The sequence below is a fragment of the Maniola hyperantus genome, chromosome 20 (assembly GCF_902806685.2).
Source record: "Maniola hyperantus chromosome 20, iAphHyp1.2, whole genome shotgun sequence".
In the NCBI taxonomy this organism is placed as follows: Eukaryota; Metazoa; Arthropoda; class Insecta; order Lepidoptera; family Nymphalidae; genus Maniola; species Maniola hyperantus.
The window spans coordinates 3478555-3502352 of NC_048555.1; the positions used below are offsets into that span (position 1 = coordinate 3478555).

General features: G+C 36.4%; 2 protein-coding genes across 5 annotated transcripts in view; one reads left to right on the forward strand and one right to left on the reverse strand.

Annotated features, from left to right (window-relative positions):
- Window positions 1-23798, reverse strand: part of fdl (fused lobes) — a 100377-nt gene that overhangs the window by 11093 nt on the left and 65486 nt on the right. The window lies entirely within an intron of this gene.
- LOC117991670 (uncharacterized) overlaps window positions 3945-23798 on the forward strand; it is a 40661-nt gene continuing 20807 nt past the window's right edge. Inside the window, exons 1-3 of the mRNA XM_034979267.2 lie at window positions 3945-4109; window positions 6636-7035; window positions 19494-19623. Of these exons, the coding sequence (XP_034835158.1) occupies window positions 6905-7035; window positions 19494-19623 (261 nt within the window). The 5' untranslated portion in view covers window positions 3945-4109; window positions 6636-6904. The remainder of the gene's footprint in view (window positions 4110-6635; window positions 7036-19493; window positions 19624-23798) is intronic.

Genomic DNA, 23798 nt, shown 5'->3' on the forward strand with positions numbered 1-23798 from the left:
AATCCTTTCGTTTAGTTTAAAACTTCAACATCTATTTTCATAGCAACTATCGTGATATGATATGAGCTTCATATGAGCAGACTTTTTCACGAGGCTTTATTCTTTTCCCCGTTTATTCGAACCAATTTAAATGCAAACTTTCGTTCTATTCACACACGCATCGCGTCTTTATTTGAATGGCGGCCACAATGGATGAATAAGAAATATTGAAATTCCTACATCGCCATCGGTTGCATTGTTACAATGAGTCCACTATAAAAAGGAGCCTTTTTAGTTTTGTCTGTGCAAAAGTATCGACTATTATACCTTCTCTATCCACGAAGAGATGGATTCTTGCTAACATTTAATTAAATTAACGAATAGTCGAACATGTTTTCTTTTATTTAAAAATTCTTTCAAATTATACAGACCATATTTAACAGATTTGAACTTCTTTTTTTGAACCCGGCTGAGTTTGTTGTGGGCTCTTCTCAGACCTGGGCGCGTTTGGAACCCTCGTAGCTTTAGTTAATAATTATCACCACTATAATCTTACAAATTCAACTGACAATCGAAACGAGTAATTTATTACCTATTTTGACTTTGACTTTGAAGTGTACCTAAATCCGACTTCAAGAAGCGTGTTTTTTTTTAAAGAATATTAGCCAAATTGCTGACTAATATTCCCCTTTCCCCTCCAATTAAGCGTAAAGCTTGTGCTAGGAGTAGGTACGACAATAGTCCAACGGGTGGGATTTGAACCGGCGACCTTTCGGTTTTCAGTCCGCACCTATAACCGTAGAGCTATCGAGGCTCTAGTCAATCGTGTAATCATGGAATTACTTCGTAGGTACATAGGTACTAGTACTTCCTATTCGTCTGGTGGCTATAGTTACCCTACCGATAAAGCCGTGCCGCCAAGCGATTTCGCGTTCCGGTACGATGCCGTGTAAAAACCCAACGGTTATGGGTTTAATAAAGGTGAGATTGTAGTCAAGGGCTAACTTGTATGCGTTAAAAAAAACCATCTGTATCTATCTATCTGTATGAGTTTGACAGTTGTAAAATACGATAAAATAAGAAAGAAAACGAAATATGTCCTATGTCGGCCACAAGATTTAATTTGAGGGCAAAAAAAACTCAAGATACGATGTTACTCGTCAAATAAATGAGTTCGGAATCCACACAATGGCGGACAAAAACTAGCTATCTTGAGAAATAGCGGGACGTTATGAGGGACGGGAACTTAAAATTATATCAATACAAGCTGACGCCCGCGACTTCGTACGCGTGGATTTAGGTTTTTAACAATCACGTGGGAAGGTCTTTGACTATACCCATGCCAAAAATCACGTCATTCCGTTGTGATGTGATTGAAGGACAAACCAACAAACCAATAAACCAACAAACAAACACACTTTCGCATTTATAATAAGGGTACTGATAAGATGTTGTATTCATATACTCGTACGAATTATAGTAACTACTGTTTTTTTCATTCAGATATAAGCTAGCCCTTGACTGCAATCTCCCCTGGTGGTAAGTGATGATGCATTCTAAGATAAAAGCGGGCTAACCTGGAAGGGGTATGGCAGTTTTTATTAAACCCATACCCCTTTGGTTTCTACACGACATCGTACCGGATGGCTAAATTAAACCCGGGACCTCGCACTAAAAAGACTGCGTTTACCACTGCGCCAGGGAAGTCGTCGTGCTGTATATAAAAGTGGAGCAATGGGTAAGTATCATACAGTAAAGGTCTAATGACAGAAAATTCATTTTGTACCTACGGAGTATACTTTTCGTATGTGTTAACAAACAATATAACCTGCAATTTGAAAAGCTATCTGTTTCAAAAATAGAATCACAATTTACAGCACGTCCATAGGGTATAAAATCGTTTGGAATCAGATTAGGCTACGGTTAGCATAAAGGCCGTGATACACATTACACTTGCCAGCAGGCAATTGGCAAGCAAGCTTTTGTTAGTATATTTATGCTACGAAAGAAGTACAGTACGCGGCAGAATGTACATCGGCCTTTAGGATGACATTTCGGCTTTGTAGAGCGTTGTCTCTGTCACTCATACCTATATGACGTATTGTCGGTCTCAACGACAGAGACAATGCTCTACAAATCTGCAATCTCCTTCTAAAGGTTGATGTACATTACTTTCTGCCGCGTAGGTACTGTACATTTGTTTCAAACAAGCGGCTCTCTGCAGGGCTAGTCATTATTGGAAAAAATTATACAATATGCATGCCAGTCTCTATACTTTACTTTTCTTTGGTTTACTAAAAGGTCAACAAGTAATTTCTCGTTCAAATGCGGAGGCGAATTATGCGGCCCATACGATCTTGTAACCGCGAACTGACAATGAAATCGTAACTCCAGAAAGTCCAAAGCGCCGGGAATATCACGTCGCTTACGCGTTTCTCCGAGAAGATTTCTGCGATTTGTATAGCTTTAAAGCAACCTAAGGAAAACGAAAGTATAGAAACGCTGGAGAGCACCAAAATACGATTACCCACAGATGGAAAATATACTGGCTTGCCATTTCATAACACGTTATGTGCTAGTACAAACTGCTAACAGCACCTTGATAAACGTCATGCAAGTAGCTCGTGAGTGCCAGTCACTGGCACGCATACAAGCTACAGGCATGTGTGTCAAAAGCTTTAACACCAAAACGACCTTGAAATAAGGTTGCAAATCGCGTGACTTAAGGCTATTAAGGAACACGTACATACCTTGCAGCGTGGGGGACGGCCACGGGCGGAGTGACAACAAAGTTCCGAAGCTGGAACCAAATGGCCAAATAGCACCAACTTTGTGTGAATATTTGATCAAACGTACGCTACGCGTGCACTGTTTTCATCAATAAATAAAACACGTGCTTATATTTTGTGTTGCAATAGCAAACTAGGTAGGTACTTTATCGAATCGTGATGTAAGTAGGTAGGTACCTATCACTATAATCGTTTTAGTAATTTTTAGGACTTGATTACATTATCATCATCGATGCTGTCACCGTTACTTATGATAGGACTGATAAAATCCGTAGGTACTTATACTAACTAATATTAAAAATGCGAAAGTGTGTATGTCTGTCTGTCTGTTACCTTTTCACGGCCTATTAGCTTAACCGATTTTGACCTAATTTGGAAAAGAAATAGCTCATATTCCGGAGACGGACATAAGTTACTTTTTATCCTGGAAAATCAAAAAGTTTTTTCAAAATCTTTATTTAAAGAGCTTGGTCGCATTTGCTACACAAAGAGAAATCAAAAAGTTCCCACGGGATATTTAAAAACCTAAATCCACGGCGAAAAAGTCGTGTCGTTTAGTTTCACTAATTCAATCGCGCGCGAAGATTACACTATTTTTTCATAGCTGTAGTTTGTTTTAAATCCGCAAGCCTTCGAAGATTTCGTTTTCAAGAATGGATAATTATAAGTCAACATGTTCACGCGTTAGTATCTTTGCTTGTTTTGTTTATTTTTTATAATCTTTTTTCACGCGCTTAGAAATCAATACTTATAATAAAATAATAAATAATCGAGCATTAAAATCTAAGACGGTCTGAAATTTTTCTCGAAGTAGGTAAGTAATATTGTGTGGAAAGTGGCTGCCGCATGTATTTGATTTTATCAAATAAATACCAACGTGGAGGTGGAATTCAATTTCATATAAAACTTTTCAGCGTCCCTAAAATAAATGTGAAATGAAAGTATACAGACTCGCTCAGTCACAGTTTCGTACATCCATTTATAGATTCCGCAGAAGTTATTCAATTTCGGCACTCCGATCCGGAAATAAAGTTTAAAAACCCGGTTTGATTTTCAAGGCTATGCTTTTTATTCGAGCGGGTTGGGGATGATAGTTGGGCCAATGTTGGCGGCAAATGTTTAGGGATAAGGCCAGGGTGTGGAACTGTGGGAGATTCATTCGGTTTTCATGCCCCGTCGGTGCGGGAGGTTGCCGCGTTCGGTCGTAAAGTTTCCCGCGAACGTTTCGTGAGCTAACTCGTTTCGTAAATTAAATAAATACACGTCATAAATCCGTTATTATGTTGACAAGTTCTTCGCTAAATGACTCTACGTAGTTATGTGAATGTATGCTATGTGCAGGTATATGAATTGATTTTTTTTAAATTATTTAACTTAAAATGTATTTAACCGTACCTAGATAATTTTACTTTTTGACGATAGCTGGTAGATATGAGTAGGTGTGATTGATGGATAATGGATATCGATACGATGTTCCAGTTTGTATGATTTATGTGTGAAGTTTTTTTTTGATGTATGTAGTTCTATGTACCATTTGAATAAAAAGAACAGTAATAGACAATTTTATATTTATTTTAATTACTAGTTGATGGGTGACTTCGTAAAACTCCCGTAGGATAGTAAGTAGTTAGCTATTTCTGTCCCAAACATCAAGTATGGTTCAGGTTTGTGCAGTGATAATGTAACAGACAGACAGACAAACAGACACACAGACAGACTGACAGGCAGGCAGATTGATATACACAATTTCGCATTTATATTATTAATATGGATTTCCCGCTGAATTTCATTAAGAATCTCATCAACTTGGAAAACAGCAATCAACCATATTAATAAAGCTAAAAATAATCATGTCTCTCTTTAGAGGAAAGTGTATTTTTCTTGGTTATGACCTTTTATTATTAGACAGAAATTTTCGATGAAAAAGCCAAATTTAACTTTTTTGGTGCAAATAAAAATTCAAACGAACTTTTATTACTGCATTTTCCCCTCGCAACTGCAATTTTGAACAGACAAAAGTTTGTTAAAATTTCATACTGCTCGCTTTAGTTTTAGTGCTTGGATAAAGTCACAAATGTCCCTTAAACTGAAGTTTAGCTTGGTCCTTACGACATTTGTCTGTTACTTATAATAGAAAGCATTAGATACATTTATAAAGAGTATATTTTTGCTATGCTAGCAAGAGATCCTACAATCGACTCTCGGCTATCATATTTAATAATACCGCAAATTCTTTCTTTGATTTTCCGGGATCCAAAGTAGCCTATGTCGTTCCCCGGCGTACAAGCTATCTCTGTACCAAATTTTATCAAAATTGGTTAACATGATGGGCCGTGAAAAGCTAGCAGACAGACAGACACACTTTCGCATTTATAATATTAAGTATGGATTTAAAAAAAACGTAAGACGAATTAATTAATGCCGTTATGCCGTTAAAAAGAACTAAATTGGCATTCTTGCCGGGCTGTCAGTTAAATTATGCACAAAAGAGTTTATAATGCCCTTTGTTCCAAGTCAAGTTCTAGCCAAGAGTTTAAAAAATCTTCGCTTGCTATTGAATAGGCACCATAAAAGATAAAGACTGTTTAAAGTGCCTAGTTCGCTAAATCTATATTAAAAGACTAGATTTTTTATTTACCTAGTCAATAGAGAATTTCAAAACCACTCTGATCGAAAGAGGAGGAGCTCCTCATTAATTTATATCCATATTTTCTTATTAATATTACAAATGTGAAAGTTTGGATGTTAGTTCGCCAAAACGACTAAACTGTTTCACTGAAATTTTAAATGGAGATAGAAATTGTGACTTAATACATACATTACTTTTTATCCCGGAGAACCCGAATTTCTGCGGTCTGAATAAGCATAACAATAAAAAAATCAAGAATTTAATTTCAAGTTTAACATATTTTAAGTGTAAATTGAGCTTACAGTTTTAACTTGTTATTGTCAAAGATAAAACTCCTTATACATTCATACTTGTGACTTCAAAAATTGCGGCCCAATTCCAGTGTATAGAAATCGTTGGTTGTTGTTTTTATTGGACAATAGAAAATAAATACCAAGTCGAACAATTGACAATCTTCTTATATGTATAAAAATGAATCCCTATTTCCCTTGGTCACGCCATAACTTGAAAACGACTGGACCAAATTGGATAATTCTTTTTTTGTTGTGTTTATAATTGTTAGGACAAGGTTTAGAGATTTTTTTGAAAATCCACGGGAAAAGACAGCTCCCGCGGGACGAGGACGAAGTCGCGGGATAGTGCTACCGCTATCTACCTACTTATATAAATTTCATTTTAATAGATTAAAATGTTCCAGTATATTAGTAACTTTCATCAAGTGATTCTTTCGCAGTCTCCTAAGCAGGTCATTAATAACCGACTCTAATTACTAAGTCTGCGTCATTTGCTAAATGTATTAAATATTCATGTAGCATTCACAAGAATGTAAATGAAGTCGCTAATTGCTATTATTGTCTTTTAACGCTAAAGATGTTGATCACGCGCTGTCCAACAGTGAAATGCGCTTAATTTCGTCAGACTCTAAATGCTGCAAACTAATTTTGAAGTGCCTTTTAGCCTTAGTATATATAATATGAAGAAGTAGGCAGGTTCTTGTGGGTATAACTAACCCTTCAATAACATAGTTAACAAAAATAGAATTTACTTATAGAAGATTGAGCGCCACAAAAAAGTCATCCGAAAGTATTAAAAATTATTTAATACAGTTTTAAAATTGTTAACAAAGTGTAGTTTGCAGGTAGCTATATTAAGTACTATCATTTGTTTTATAAAAAGCGAAGTATACACTATACAGCTCCTTGAATAAAATGTATTGATAGTCGATTGTATTGTTACAGATGTGCCTTAAAAGTGGTATAAAAAAGCCGAGCTGATAGCACCTATATTGCTGGCAGAAAAGCAAGTAACTGTGCAATTACTGAAAAAAAGCTTCAGTTTGAAAAAGGAACACGCCCAACGGTCGACAGTCGTACGCACGGCAGACGCGGCAGTCGCGCGGGCGACGCCGCGCTGTGCGGTTGTGGATCGCTGGCGTAGCTGGTGCCGCTGGTGCCACTTCTGTGTGGTGGCGAGCGCGAGTGCACAGCGCAGCCCGCTCGGCTGGGCGATGGGCAGCTCGCACCGCATGGCCGCGGTGGCGGCTGTCGCCCACGCGAAATACTACTACAACCACACTACACCTGATGCTGTAAAGACGGTGCAGTCCTCGCATTACACGGTCAATATATTTTTTGTGAGGTCAGTTTTTTCATAATTATAACCAATCAATCAGTCTGTTTACGTCCACTGCTGTACATAGGCTTTCCCGAGAGCGCACCACCTTACACGGTCCTTTACGTTCCTCATTCAGACAGCTCCCACTAGCTTCTTAAGATTAATCCAGCAGCCTAGAGGTCGTCCCACTCTGCGCTTGCTGATACACGGTCTTATTATAATAATTTATAAATACCACGCAAGCTACTACGTATTTATAAAATAGTTTTATTGACAAGTGCAGCGCAGTCAAGACGCGACAGAAACATCACTGCATTCGTTATTTCTATTTTTAACATACACTAGTATGAGCAAAGCCTTATACCCAAAGAATAGAATAGAAAAGAAACATTTTTTATTCAAATAAACAAGTACTTTTGAATCGTAAAAAGAAACCAAGAGTTATTAACCACTGGCACTGGTTCGCAGTGCCATTTCTATCGAGAAGAACCCGCAAGAAACTTGGTTGCTCTTTTCAATGATGAATTGAGACTATTTGAGTCATCGTCATAATATCAACATTCACCAAAAGAAACGACAGAGATGTTTTGCAAGACCGAATGGTAATATTTTTTTTTAATTAATTTAAAGGACGACTGTTCATTGTAGTTCTATCAGATATACCTATAAGGTAGTAGGTAGGTAAGTTTAGCGTAGAAACTCGAATCCTGCTACACGGTCGAACTTTACTCAAGCACAGCCGCGGGCATAACTCAGTGAAAGATAATAAATTTTAGGACATTCCATTTAAATTAGATCGAGTGAACGTTTCTTCGGTATAAAATAAAAATAAACTTTTACTAGTATCTTACGATGCTTGTAAAATCGCTATAAAGGCATGTGTGCCAGCTATAACCAAGTTATTGCGTGTATGACTCGAAAATATAAATTTTGAATATAGCTGAGATACGAAAATGTTTGTCATAGAGTTTATATCGATGGTCATAAACATAAATTATTATTAAATACTCTTAAAATAACTATATCATCATCATCTCATCAACCCATCGATAGCCAGCGGGCTACAGAGTACGGGTCTCCTCTCATAGTAAGAAGGGTTTTTGGCCATAGTCTACCACTGGTCTAGTGCGGATTGGCAGACTTCACACACCTTTGAGAAACTTAAAGCGAGCCTTATCTAATTACTATACAAATCATGCCCGCGTGGAATGGTGCCAAGAATACTGGCTGCATTTCCGCGCTGGACAGAAAGGCTGATCCGTTGCGCAATAAATGAGCCAGCCTTTCTGTCATCAGATGAGGCTATTAATCGCGGTGAAATGTCTCGTAATTTTTTTTTGCACTAGACTCCATGGCCTCACAACAAGAGAGGCATACTTACGCCGCTTGCCGTTTTCAGCTGTTTCAACCCTTGAGAACATTATGGAGAACTCTCCGGCATACAGGTTTCCTCACGATGTTTTCCTTTATCTTTGAAGCGAGTGATATTTAATTACTTAATACGCACATAACTCTGAAAAGTTAGAGGTGCGTGCCCGGGATCAAACCCCCGACCTCCGATTAGGAGGTGGACGTCCTAACCACTAGGCTTCATGGCCCCACTAGGCACGGGCACTACACGACACTACCCATCACAAATTACAATATAATTAATGATGAGCAAAGTAGCCGTGCAGCTAAGTTCAGCCAGCCAGCAAAAAGCCTGTAGTAGGACGACTCTAGACGGATAGACACTTGAAAAAGAAGAAAGGTTAAAGTTTTTGGAAAAAAATCTATCTGGCGTAGAGATGTGTCATGAGAATGTATAGATCGGGATAAACGCATAAGTTTCATCAAAGTTTCGTAATCTAAGGCTATGGCCTAAGAGCTAGCGCGTGCCAGACCTTCCTTATTTTATAAAAGCTGAAAGTTTCTCTGCGTATTGTTCCCAATACTTGGAGGAACGTTTGTTTGGATCGTGGTGGCTTTGAGAGATAACAGGTAACAAAGGTGTAAAAATCTAACGTCAAAATATACCTGAGGCACCCTTTGAGTACGGAACCCTAAAAAAAGACGTGATAGATTCATTTAACAAATTAAAAGCACTTGAAAAAGTTTATTTATATAAATAAAAAATCTACGTTGAACTGGCTAAAGGAAAATAAAGCTAATGAAATTGGCATGACCAAATGTTACTATACATAATATGTATGATAAACGATGAATTTCGTTCGTAGTTTCAGCCAATTATGCTAGTCTGAAGTTTGTCTGGACGTTAATTTAGCCCGAGATTCTAGTTGCAGTTAGTGTCGGGTTAACTACTATGAAACTCAAATGTACATCTTATTTGATATGCAAATTAATTGACTCAGATATCTCACTTAAATTAGTGAATTACCACACCGAATTTAAACTGAAGAAAATATCGGAGATGTCTTTCAACAATTTCAAAGATTTGTAAAGCGTGAACTTATTGAAAAATTTGGTACTATGTAAAGGATTATTCAACTATAACAAATTTGGCAATGAGTTTCTTTACAGCGTTGATAGTTCTAATAAGTTTTGGGTGTTATCAATAACACCCAAAACTTATTAGAACCACACGAGAACTATCACCATTTCTCAAGAATTTTATTAATATTACCATTTCTCAAGAAATGGTAATATTAAAAAGAATATCCGGCTGAGTTTGTTGTGGACTTCTTCTCAAAATTCGTCAGTTCAAGTTTATTTAGAGACTAGGTTTTTCCCACGATTTCATTCGGATGATATAATTTGTAGGTTATAGCACTCGCGGATAATGTATCTATCACTGAAAGAATTTTCAGGATCGCATTTAAGTTGTGGAAAATACGCCTACGTCCAAATTTTTCCTTTACTAATATTAGTGTAAATTAGAAATCGGTTGTATGATATTTATTTAACTAGCAGTTGACCCGCGCCAGCTTCGCTCGAGTGGATTTTTTGAAAATCGGTGGAATTAAAAAAAAAAATCTTCATTATTTGCCCGAAACAATAAATACCAATTTTCATAATATAACTTGAAAAATGATGGACTGTCATATAAACTTTCATCCGCTATTTAATGCCTTTGGAAGTGAAATTTCTGAAACAAGTTTTCGATTATTTTTAACCGAAGGCCTATAACTACATATTCATAGCTGATATATATATTATATATGTATATCATTTTAAAAATAACGGACTTTCATCACCTATGTAACCCTTTAAGGGCGGAATTTCCCCCTTCAGGAGTGAAAGCTCATTACTTAGTGAGCGCCTACGTCGCAAAAGGTACCTACTGTAGAAATTTCAAGTTTCTCAACCCAGCGGTCTAGGTTGTGCGTTGAAAGATCAATCAGTCAATCTGGACAAGTCTTTTCATACCTATAGATGAGCTACCTTTTAACGAACAAAATGCCAATAAAATCAACACCACTCAGTTCCCGAAAGGTGAAAAGGTTAAGGGCCCCCATTATTAGCCGCTTAACGTCATGACCTTTCGCAAAGATGAATATCAATGGATGGCCCGCGGAGGGCAGGAATTTAAATTATTTTTCGAGAGAAGCCACTTATATAAAGATACAACAATATACTTCTTTTGACATTTAACCCCTATATTCCTTTTAACCCTATTCCTTTTGACATTTAAGTTCGCGATGGAATTAACTGTTGACATTTAGGATTCCTTCACCGTTAAATCGAGTGATATTTAAATTCCATAATTCCGAAAAGTTAAAGGTGCGTGCCCGCGATCGAACCCCCGACCTCCCGAATAGGAGGCGGGCGTAGTAATCACTATGCTATCACGGCTATTCATAGAAATCGAGAGGAAACCTCCATAATGTTCTCAAGAGCATGTGGAGTCTGCTAATCCACACTTGGCCAGCGGGGTGGACTATGGTCAAATTCTTCTCATACTGAGAGGAGACTCATGCTCTGTAGTGAGCCGGCTATGGGTTGATCATGATCAGACAAGACAAACAGACAACGAAGTGATCCTATAAGCGTTCTTTATTTTCCTTTTGAGGTACGGAATCTTAAGGTTCGTACGCACCTGAGCGGCGCGGCGCGGCGCTTCAGTCCGACTGCAGAACGCGTCACCTCAGGCCGCTCGACGGTGCCTACCGCACTACAACTTCAGTACGCGGCACCTCGCGTCACTTGCGCGTCACTTTTATACCCGTTCGCGTACGAGCGCGAAGCGCCGTGCCGCGCCGCTGGGTATGTCGCACTAGCGTCACTGCACTGCGCGTCGCTTCGCTGCGCTTCAAAATATTCTCTCCAGCCATGCCGCGCGGCAACGCGCGGTGAAGCGCTGTGCAGCGCCGCTCTAGTGCGATATGCGCCATACAAAATGATAGAAATGATATTTTGACGCTCTGTGCCGCGACGTGCAGCTCGCTGAAGCGCCGCGCCGCGCCGCTCAGGTGCGTACGAACCTTTAATAAACCGAACAAGAAACCGAAGTGCCTAGCAGAGCCTCTCTGTTTAAAAAGTCTATGTAAAAAAATTGGCATCGCTATCAATAACAAAAGATTCTAAGTGTTTGCGGAAGTAATCAATTATCATGGTAATCGCACTTTATGGTTGACCAAGCACAATTATTCGTTACGCATCTAAGTATGCGTACCTACATCTTTACAGCACATTCGCTGGAGCGAGTGCTTGGTCTATTAAGCTTCTTTTTTTGAGGTACGGAATCCTAATAAACCGAAGAGCCTAGCAGAGACTCTCTGTTTAAAAAGTCTACGTAAAAAATATCGCATCGCTATCAATAACAAAAAATTCTAAGAGTTTGCGGAAGTAATCAATTATCATGGTAATCGCAGCTTTATGGTTGACCAAGCACAATAATTCGTTACGCATCTAAGTATGCGTACATCTTTTCATTCACTCACATTCGCTGGAGCGAGTGCTTGGTCGATTAAGCTTCTTTAAAAATTAGATTCGCTTCAGAAAATTGCGGGAACAGTTGGTTCTAAATGCCCATTTCTGTCCAGAGTGGATACGTAATGTACCTAGTTTTCGGACAAAAGTTTGCAAAACGGGAGTTTGTATTTAAAATACGTGGCTTGGTAATAGGTTATAAGGGGACGCTTGCAAAAATAAAAACAATATGTAGCGTTTTAAAAACAAAGTATGTGTATCAAACTTTCCAAAGTACTTGTATTTATTTTAACTACCGACGGAGATGATATTTATTCAACCGCTTTGTCTGTCTGTAGTTCGATGTGTCTGTCTGTGGCATCGTAGCAACTCTACCTAAGCATAATATACCTAAGTCTATAAAACCTATATTCTTAATTTGAATTGAGCCTAACTACATCCGAAGCGAATTTCATATTACATAGTATATTGACTAGTATGTAGTATACTTACTACACTATTTCCATAATATAAAGCACCAATTTCAATTTTTATTTATTGCATTTCCATAACTCATTACACCATATTAAGCATGTATAAAGTATTATGGATACCCAGTTTGGGTGTCGCAATTTGGTCCTTAGACCTTGGTAGGGAGACCGATATTATTATTTATTTTTATGTCCGTCGTTTAGGAAATCATTTACGGCATAGTAGCCCTTTTCTAATAAAAAGTTTTTTAATATTTTGTTGAATTTATTTTCATTGTTTATGTTACGAATTTTGTCTGGTAAATTATTATATATCTTTATAGACATTACGTAGGGACTCGAGGTATGCAGTACTAATTTTGATTGCGGAAGGTTTAATTTATTTGCATGTCTTTCGGGAAATCGACGGGATTTGATTTCTTTTTCTACCGAGAAAGAAAATTCCCGCGAATGCACGGGAAATCCCGTGCATTGCCGCCATTTTATCACTTGGGCAAGTTTGTGTTTTACGTGGTGGAGATAAAAGTCAATATGCTATGTAAAATTTTAGAAATTAGCTTCCATTCCCTTTCAATGTAAATTTAACCTTTTCAGTAGTAGTACCTTTATTATAGTACCAATTAATAAGCCAAATCTTTCAATATATCTACAAACCTAATGTAAACTATGTGTACTATAGGTACATACTACTCCTACCCCTAAATAAAGGCGTTAAGATTCAAGGTGTGACACTTAACGTAAACGACTGTATAATTCGTGCGTTACAGACTATTTCCGCGACTTATCGACGTTACTGCGACGCATAATGATTTGAGGGGCTCCATCCTAATGGTTCTAGGTGTTTTAACAGTTTATCCGTATACTTGATGATGCCCGCGACTTCGTTCGCGTGGATTTAGGTTTTTCAAAATACCGTGGAAACTCTCTGATTTTCCAAGGAACCATTTTCAAAAAGTAGTCTGTGTGTTAATCCAGGATATATACTATAATCTATCTCCATTCCGAATTTCAGCCAAATCAGTATTTTTGCGTTAAAGAGTTACAAACATACACACAAACTTTCGCATATATGATATTGTCGTTACCTACTTACTTCGTTTTATTAATCGTGACAATGGATAATATAATATGTTATGAAGTTAAGCGATACGCAAGTTTAAGTATCTGGTTAAACTGAGGTGCGATTGTGTAAAAAATTACCATGGAAATGGTATTCATTTCATGGCGTAAACAGACGATTTCAGTTGTCAAACGACAATTTCGAATTGTGTAAGGTGTTCATGATTGTTTAGTCATTACATGGTTATGAGATTGGTTTTTAGACCATTGAGTGAATGATTTGATAAGATTTGACAGCTAATTTCGATTGTGTAACTTTTTTGAGGCCATTGCTTATGTCAAATAATAACTGTGACTCGAGACCTATGACAATGGTCTTAATATAGGTTTTAAATATAATTATCTAACTTTTTTAAGCCAATTCCTACTTCACCGCGGTAAATTTTGTACCTTTTTACTCGACTACGGCAAAGCCGAAGGCTCAACAGTGCACAAATTAACACAGCTCTTTATCAAAAAGTGTTTTAAAACAAAAATTTACGTTATTATTGCAATAAAAGGTACTTAATAATTCATTGCATACCTAAGTACCTAGCTAAACTACAACTAGTGATAATAATTTAGTGATGCTAGATGCTAGAAAACCACTAGGTATCGACGCCTCTCAATCCGGCTGGTCACCCTGAGAGGTTAGACCAATAACCTTCAGTGTAAATACAGTTCATAGGTGTTTTGATTGACTAGGTAGGTACCGTATGTTAAATGGACACAGAAAACACCTGAAGGAGGCCTCACACCCTAGGGCCTAGGGTGTACTGCACAGCTAAACGGTATCTACCTAGGTATCTACTGGAAACAAATTAGCATTTAAGTAATTTGTTCACTGATTACCTTAGAAAAGAACTCGACTGATTACAGACAGATTGTTTTAAGTTTAAATTGGCTTAGGTATAATTATGTTGTAGGTACTTATGTATGTACCTACCTACTCAAATCTAATAGGTACCTGAGTTTTGTAGGTAATTAAATTTTTGTTTGTTTATTTAATGTAGTATTTTATGTTATGTAAAATAGCTTACTTTATTATAAACATTAAATGGTTTAATGGTATAAAATTTAACTCCTTACGCGCCATTTTAACTTTATGTGTCAAATTTCATGTCAAAGGTACCACACTTTGAGGTGAAAGTTGACTCATAGAGTTAAAATGGTGCGTGAGGAGTCATTTTGTATAGACTATACCTAACTACCTACTTAAAACATCATCATGATCAACTCATAGCCGGCTCACCACGGAGCACAGGTTTCCTCTCAGTATGAGAAGAGTCTGGCCATAGTCCACTACGCTGGCCAACTGCGGATTGGCAGACACAACCTTACATACCTACATTTTCATTATTAAAAGAACCTACTTCCTTGGATACAATATCAATAATATAAGTTAGTAAAAATGAATTGTTTATTTGCATTCTACACTACACTAGACAAGTACCTACGTAAGAATGAATATTATTTACAACTTTTAATTTGATCATTTATTCAACAATTTAATTTACCTTGGTTTCCATATTCCAGTCAAAAAGAATGAAAATAGCTACTTACATCTTTTATTATTTAATAGAATGTTATAAGGACCTACCCAACCATCTACTATCATTTAAGAAAAAACATTGTCAAAGACTAAAATTCTAGAATGTTATACTTAAAGGAAAGTAGCTACCTAATAGGTACTTATATTTTTTATATATATAGAAATACTGAAGATAAAATAAACGAGAAAAAGAAGTATGCATTATTACTACATATAATAGCAAAAATATACTTACTAATAAGTAAAAGTAGGTAGGTACATTTATGTTAAAATATAATACTATAATATATAATATATATATAATATTATAAAGAGGAAAACTTTGTTTGTTTGTTTGTTTGTTTGTACTGAATAGGCTCAAAAACTACTGGACCGATTTTAAAAATTCTTTCACCATTCGAAAGCTACATTATCCACGAGTAACATAGGCTATATTTTATTTTGGAAAATAATAGGGTTCCGTAAGATATTTGGGTTTTTCGGACACAAGGTGTAAAAAATCAACCAGAAAAGTTACTTATTTTGCGTACGCTGCCTAAACTATAAAAGATAGAACCATAAAATGTTCTAATTAATTGTAGATCTTATAAACATCTACAAAAAAGTCCGCGACACACTATACCCATCTATGTCGAGTGAGGCACAGCAACCATTTTTTTATTTAAAAATCTTGAATTTTTTTTGGACTACATTTAAACGCGTTTATTTTACTCATGCTATTAATCCTTATCAAAATAAATGATTTCATCACTAAGAACAGTTTATGGAGATAATATTTGGTCTTTGAATGATTAAAATTGGACGTTTGGTTTTGAAGTTATGGCGAAATTAAAATATTACGATTTCTGCTGCACGGCCCGTTGTATTTATTATATAAAGAGGTAATGTCGTTAAGTTTGTTTGTAGGGGGTAATCTTTAGAACTACTGAACCGATTTTAAAAATTCTTTCACCAGTAGAAAGCTACATTATTCCTGAGTGACATAGGCTATACGGGATCTTTAAAAACCTAAATCTACGCGGGCGAAGCCGCGGGGATCAGCTAGTGTTAAAATATTTAGGAAATAGTAATGTAACAGGTTTCAAGGGCAATGTTATTAAGTACCTACCAATAATAATGATAAAGCATTTTTTATTTATGTTATTAATGAATGTACTGTACTAGTTATACCTATCTACTACCTAGGTAGGTAGGAACGATACCTAGGTACTTATTAAAACTCTATTAAGTATTTTTAAGTTCAGTAAATAAAGGGCTTTAATATTATTATTATTACGGCAAAGCAAAAAGGTAAGGATATGATTTTAGCAGTCTTTGTACCTAGATGTTTGTATTTAAGTACTTATGTTCCTAAACTACTGAGCCGATTTTGATAAATGTGGTCTCAATCGATTCGTTAGTACAATATTAAGTAGGTACCTATGCAATTAATTCTGTTTATTTGGCCATGCCAGTTTAATCAGTTAGGTAGGAACCTAGTTACAGTTTTATTTAATTAATTGCTATGTTTTAGTAAGTAAGTTTTCTGTTTCATCATAGGTTTAAACCGTGTAAATATTTGGTGAGTGTTTTTTGCAATTAAATCTATTCATTTCATACATTGGAGAGAGTTTTACTTAGTTGATTAGACCCCAGGGTAGCTATATTTAGGTACCTATCTACTTACCTATTTCTTAAGAGTAGGTACCTAGCTGTTTAACTTTTTACTTTATCTTGTTAAGTACCTACCTAATTGTAATTGTGAAAATAGCTCACCCATACATGCTGAGAATGGGAATGAGGAGTTCCCAGCTGCCGAAAGCCCCTGCCACATCCCAGAAGGGGAATTTGTGGACAATTACAGGCTATCTTTGCCACTGTTCCAGCAACTTGTCGACGAACTCACACCCATACTTGCAGCCAAGGCAGAGATCTACACGTATCTCTACAGAGTTCAAAGTATTGGTCTTATTATAAATACTATCTGTCCCGGCTGTACTAACTAAACGCTAAAATATTGGTCTTATATTATAGTAGGTAGGTACGTATTGATGAAAATAAGAAAAATTAGAATAGAATAGTCATGTCTGCCAAGAAAACCTAAGTATAGGGTACTTCCCGTTGACCTAAAATCATGAAATTTGGCAGGTAGGTAGGTCTTATACTACAAGTAAAGGAAAAAATCCAGAAACCATGAAATTTGTGGTTATGATTCTAGGTCAACGGGAAGTACCCTGTAGGTTTTGATTCCCTTTTCTAGATTCTTTTTAAGGTTCTGTACCTCAAAAGGAAAAACAGAATCCTTATAGGATTACTTTGTTGTCTGTCTGTCAAGAAACTTACAGGGTACTTCCCGTTGACCTAGAATCATAAAATTTGGCAGGTAGATAGGTCTTATAGCAAACATAAGGGGAACAATCTGAAAACCGTGAATTTGTGGTTACATCACACAAAAAAATTGTGGTCATGAACAAATAGGTAATTAGTGTTAACAATTTTCAAAGTAAGATAACTATATCAAGTGGGGTATCATATGAAAGGGCTTCACTGGTGCATTCTAAAACAGATTTTTATGCATCAGTTTTTCATTTATCGTGCAAAATGTCGAAAAAATACTAGTACAAAACCCTCGGTGCGCGAGCCTGACTCGAACTTGGCCGGTTTTTTTTCTTTTGGAACCCTAAATAGTAGGTCTCTGAAAATTTTTTTGCTATTGTAATGAGTAGGTAAGTAGGATATCAAATGAAAGAGGAGAAAATTCTGTTCATAAAATAAAAAGTATGTAAATTACGATATTAAACATCTTTATTGTCTACAACTATTACAAATAATAAAAATATAGGATAAGCGACAGATGATTAGGAACCTACTAGCTACTCAGCCCCACCCGTTTGGTATTATTAGGTATTTCTTTGGGTTTTAGTTGGGTTTATCTGTTTACTTATGATAAACATAGGAAAATTTTACCTACTTATAATATGCTAAAATGTTGAATGTGAATCACAGTCAATTTTAACACGGCACACAACTCATCATCAACTCATCACTGGTTTATCACATTGGAGGCAGACATCTTAACCACTACACTATCACCGCTCTTGATCAAAGATTACTAATTATGAACACATAGTAAATAATAAATTATTTGCCTACTTATATGCTATAAATAACTCAAAAAGTCTTAATGTGAGAAAACTTAACATTTGATTTTTGATTTATTTTTATAAAGAATGTTAGCAAGTTTATTATGGTGACTAATAATCCCCTTTTCTTTCCAACTAAGCGTAAAGCTTGTGCTAGGAGTAGGTACGACAATAGTGCAATGGGTGGGGTTTGAACCGGCGACCTTTCGGATTTCAGTCGGCTCCTCGAACCGTTGAGCTATTGAGGCTCCGATAACACTCTGGGCTGTTCATAGTAAACCAAGTAGGGTTCTAGGGTTAAGGATAATGCCTTTACAACTTCTTCAGTGCCTGTTCTGCAATCTCCATTTGATATCCAAGCAATTTCAAGGCGTTGCTTCTCATAACTTTGTGCCCCCACGTTCCCCTCGTTGGCTTCTAGTAGGCCAGAGTGCTTATAGGCATTTCTCTGCCGGAGACTTCTTAATTTTATTAACGTATGGAAATTATGGAATAGATATCGAACTGAGAATTTTGTCTAATTTGTTATTGTAATTTGTTCTCGTAAAATTCGTAATTTGTCATTACTGACATTGACACCACTGTCACTTGTCACTTAATTGACACTTGAAACGTAGACTTACAGGAAAAAGCATAATCTAAGAGGAAAAACATAGGAAAAAATAAGTCCACTAACGCCACCTATTGTCGAATAGCAGTAAACTCGACTATTCATTCGTTCAAAGCGTTTAGTTATTGCAAATGCATTATATAATAATAACGTTAGAATTCAATGTTTTAAGTATGAAAGGTAATTTTTATGATGAAATTAATAAGTTAACTTTTAAGTTGCATTGTTTTTGTGTCCGACATAATTCTTAAAAACAAAAAATATTGACTTTCACTAATGCTATTTGTATAATAAAACGCGATTCTAATGAAAAATTTTTAAGTCACCGGTCACCAGTAGGTCTTCATATGATGATACAATTTACGCAATTCGAATTCGGTTTTACCATTTATGACCAATCGCTTAGATTTGCCATGATGGTTAAAACTTACGCAATCGCACTTCAGTACCTGATATTTTATTCAATTATTTTTTAAGTTGTATGTTAGTAAAAACTCAACTGAATGTTCCCAATGTGGACATCATTACCAACAATATTGCCAGTGTGTTTGTTTGCTGGTTTCGCAAACGTTTACGAGCAAAACGGATTTTTGCATGGGTAGAGTTAAAGAAAGGAGTGACGTGACATAGGCTACTTTTTATCCCGGAAAATAAAAGTGCCACGGGATTTTCAAAAACCTAAATCCACTTGGACGAAGTCTCGGGCATCAGCAAGTTGTATATAAATCCTACAAAAAGCTAACATAGTTGTTATTCCCCAGTGCAACGCTATGTGGAGTCCTGGTGGCAGTCTGCGCGGCCTGCTGGCGGCGCTCGTCGCCTGGACACAAGCCGGACGCGGTGGCAGATTGCGGAGTCTACACCGTCAGTACGGATACCAGATTGACACAGGTGAGGCTCTATTTATTTTATAAACTACTCTTAAATTTTTGTACAGATATTATAATGGATAAAAACCACAAATTTGTATAAAAATCACAGTATTGTATAAGTAGGTATCAGAAGGATTAAAAATTCAGCGGATGTTACTGTATTTTTAAATAATTTAAATTTCAGTTTATACAATGCCCAAAACCGAACAGAAAATAATTAAAAAACACATTCACACAAAGATTTCCTAGAGAACCTGCTGTTTTCTTTAAACGAACATTTTTATATGCTTATTTGCTCAGTATAGGTATCTCAAACACTGCAGTCAGTGTTAAGTGTTAAACAAAACAAAGAGTGAGCGAATTGCATTCTGTAGATGTTTGTGAAAAGCGGAACAGTTGAATTAAGTAAACGGCCAAATTTGATTTCGCCTTAACGAATCGCTATTCTTGTCGTGGATCTTTTATTTATAGTGCCTTTATGTTATTTCAAGCTTTTATGGGAATTTAAGTTTAATATAAGTTTAGGCGTTTATGAAAATGGGCATGGACTGTTTATTATTAACTAGACTAGACGATACCCGTGACTTCGACTACGTGGATTTAGGTTTTTAAAAATCCCATGGGACTCTTTGATTTCAGAGGTTAAAAGGGTTCTTCTCCGGGATGCAAGCTATCTCTGTACCAAATTTCGTCAAAATCGTTTGAACGGATGGGCCGTGAAAGGCTAGCAGACAGACAAACACACACTTGCCCATTTATAACATATGGATTTAAATTTAAATAGATTCATAGGCATACGACATTGAATTAAAAAAATACCAATAGAGAAGCTCTTTCAATCGAAAATCTTGATATAGCCTATTACTTAGTATGAAACTGGGTCTAAGGAATTGCAGCTCGCAATTTTTTTTGTTCGGAATTATCGGTTTTGTGCGTATAGTAGTTACTACCAAAGTGAACACTGCAATAGAGGTCATTGACTTACGATGTCAATACTATATCTACCTAATTATTATGCTTTATTATCGTTAAATAATATGTCGCATTTTTTTACAAAAGTAAGAATTTAATTTAACATTAAAAATACCGAATGCGGTTAACCGCAAAGGGTCGTGATCTGCTCATGACTCATGTTGTGATTAAAGATATCTTTATTATATAATTACTTTTAGAACGACGCTCTAGTGTCTTTGCTTTGTTTGTTTACCAAAATATAATCCTGTCCTCTAATCATAGCCCAGTTTAGAATTGATAGTCAATATCGCTTCACCATTGTAATTCAAATTTTGGCCACCATGAAAATTAAAAAATCAAATAGTGTTTTTTCTTGTACGATGGTACGGAACCGGAAAAGCTGACTGACTGATCTATACTGACGGACTATCAACGCACAGCTCACTACTGGACGGATCGGGCTGAAAGGCATGCAGATAGCTATTATGACGTAGGCATCCGCTAAGAAAGGATTTTTGAAAATTCAACCTCTAAGGGGGTGAAATAGGGGTTTGAAAATTGATTTTTATTCAAGTAAACTTTTACAAGTGCTTTTGAATCGTCAACTAGTTTAATTTACCACTGGTTCGGAATGCCGTTCCTACCGAGAAGAACCAGCAAGTAATAAACAGTAGAAAACAGTCCACAAATAGAAAAGGACGGTAAAATGATGAAACATCATTAGCTGCCGCAATGTCTAGCGGATGGCAAAGTTCCTGTCCCAGTAACTACCGTTTGCTTACTTCATTTCATTTCCATCTCTCACCTCTTGAGTCACGACGCCATTCAGTGTCGCTTAATAATTCTCTTGGATTTTCACAAGTTATTAAATTACGAAGTATAAATGAATGACTAAAATGTCTATCTCGCACTGGAAAGCATGGCGTTGGAAGATCCCCCACTCGGCGGAAAGACCTTGCGCAAAGGATCAGCCTGGCTGATCAGCGCGGAAGTACACCCAGAATTCTCGGGTCTCGGCACCATTCCACGTATGCATTAGATAAGGCTTGTTTTATGTGCTAATTGTAACACTAGCTTATGCTCGCGATTTCTAAGCTCGTGAACCCCTATTTCACCCCCTAAGGTGAAGTCTAAAGTGTAGGAGTTGAATTTTCAAAAATCCTGTCTTAATGGACGCCTACGTCATAATAGCTATCTGCATGCCGAATTTCAGCCTGATCCGTCTAATAGTTTGAGCTGTGCGTTGATAGATCAGTCAGTCAGTCCAGTCACCTTTTCCTTTTATATGTTTAGATTTTGAACTAAATACGTGACAGGATAGGTATTTTTTTTTGGTTATCCGGACTATATCGCGGGTTTCACCTAGTCATACATTTGGTATAGTTTATCGGAATAGGAATCAATTCACCTCAAATTCCCATCAGAAGTGCGATTGCGTAAGTTTTAACCATCATGGCAAATCTAAGCGATTGGTCATAAATGGTAAAACCGAATTCGAATTGCGTAAATTGTATCATCATATGAAGACCTACTGGTGACCGGTGACTTAAAAATTTTTCATTAGAATCGCGTTTTATTATACAAATAGCATTAGTGAAAGTCAATATTTTTTGTTTTTAAGAATTATGTCGGACACAAAAACAATGCAACTTAAAAGTTAACTTATTAATTTCATCATAAAAATTACCTTTCATACTTAAAACATTGAATTCTAACGTTATTATTATATAATGCATTTGCAATAACTAAACGCTTTGAACGAATGAATAGTCGAGTTTACTGCTATTCGACAATAGGTGGCGTTAGTGGACTTATTTTTTCCTATGTTTTTCCTCTTAGATTATGCTTTTTCCTGTAAGTCTACGTTTCAAGTGTCAATTAAGTGACAAGTGACAGTGGTGTCAATGTCAGTAATGACAAATTACGAATTTTACGAGAACAAATTACAATAACAAATTAGACAAAATTCTCAGTTCGATATCTATTCCATAATTTCCATACGTTAATAAAATTAAGAAGTCTCCGGCAGAGAAATGCCTATAAGCACTCTGGCCTACTAGAAGCCAACGAGGGGAACGTGGGGGCACAAAGTTATGAGAAGCAACGCCTTGAAATTGCTTGGATATCAAATGGAGATTGCAGAACAGGCACTGAAGAAGTTGTAAAGGCATTATCCTTAACCCTAGAACCCTACTTGGTTTACTATGAACAGCCCAGAGTGTTATCGGAGCCTCAATAGCTCAACGGTTCGAGGAGCGGACTGAAATCCGAAAGGTCGCCGGTTCAAACCCCACCCATTGCACTATTGTCGTACCTACTCCTAGCACAAGCTTTACGCTTAGTTGGAAAGAAAAGGGGATTATTAGTCACCATAATAAACTTGCTAACATTCTTTATAAAAATAAATCAAAAATCAAATGTTAAGTTTTCTCACATTAAGACTTTTTGAGTTATTTATAGCATATAAGTAGGCAAATAATTTATTATTTACTATGTGTTCATAATTAGTAATCTTTGATCAAGAGCGGTGATAGTGTAGTGGTTAAGATGTCTGCCTCCAATGTGATAAACCAGTGATGAGTTGATGATGATGAGTTGTGTGCCGTGTTAAAATTGACTGTGATTCACATTCAACATTTTAGCATATTATAAGTAGGTAAAATTTTCCTATGTTTATCATAAGTAAACAGATAAACCCAACTAAAACCCAAAGAAATACCTAATAATACCAAACGGGTGGGGCTGAGTAGCTAGTAGGTTCCTAATCATCTGTCGCTTATCCTATATTTTTATTATTTGTAATAGTTGTAGACAATAAAGATGTTTAATATCGTAATTTACATACTTTTTATTTTATGAACAGAATTTTCTCCTCTTTCATTTGATATCCTACTTACCTACTCATTACCATAGCAAAAAAATTTTCAGAGACCTACTATTTAGGGTTCCAAAAAAAAAAAACCGGCCAAGTTCGAGTCAGGCTCGCGCACCGAGGGTTTTGTACTAGTATTTTTTCGACATTTTGCACGATAAATGAAAAACTGATGCATAAAAATCTGTTTTAGAATGCACCAGTGAAGCCCTTTCATATGATACCCCACTTGATATAGTTATCTTACTTTGAAAATTGTTAACACTAATTACCTATTTGTTCATGACCACAATTTTTTTGTGTGATGTAACCACAAATTCACGGTTTTCAGATTGTTCCCCTTATGTTTGCTATAAGACCTATCTACC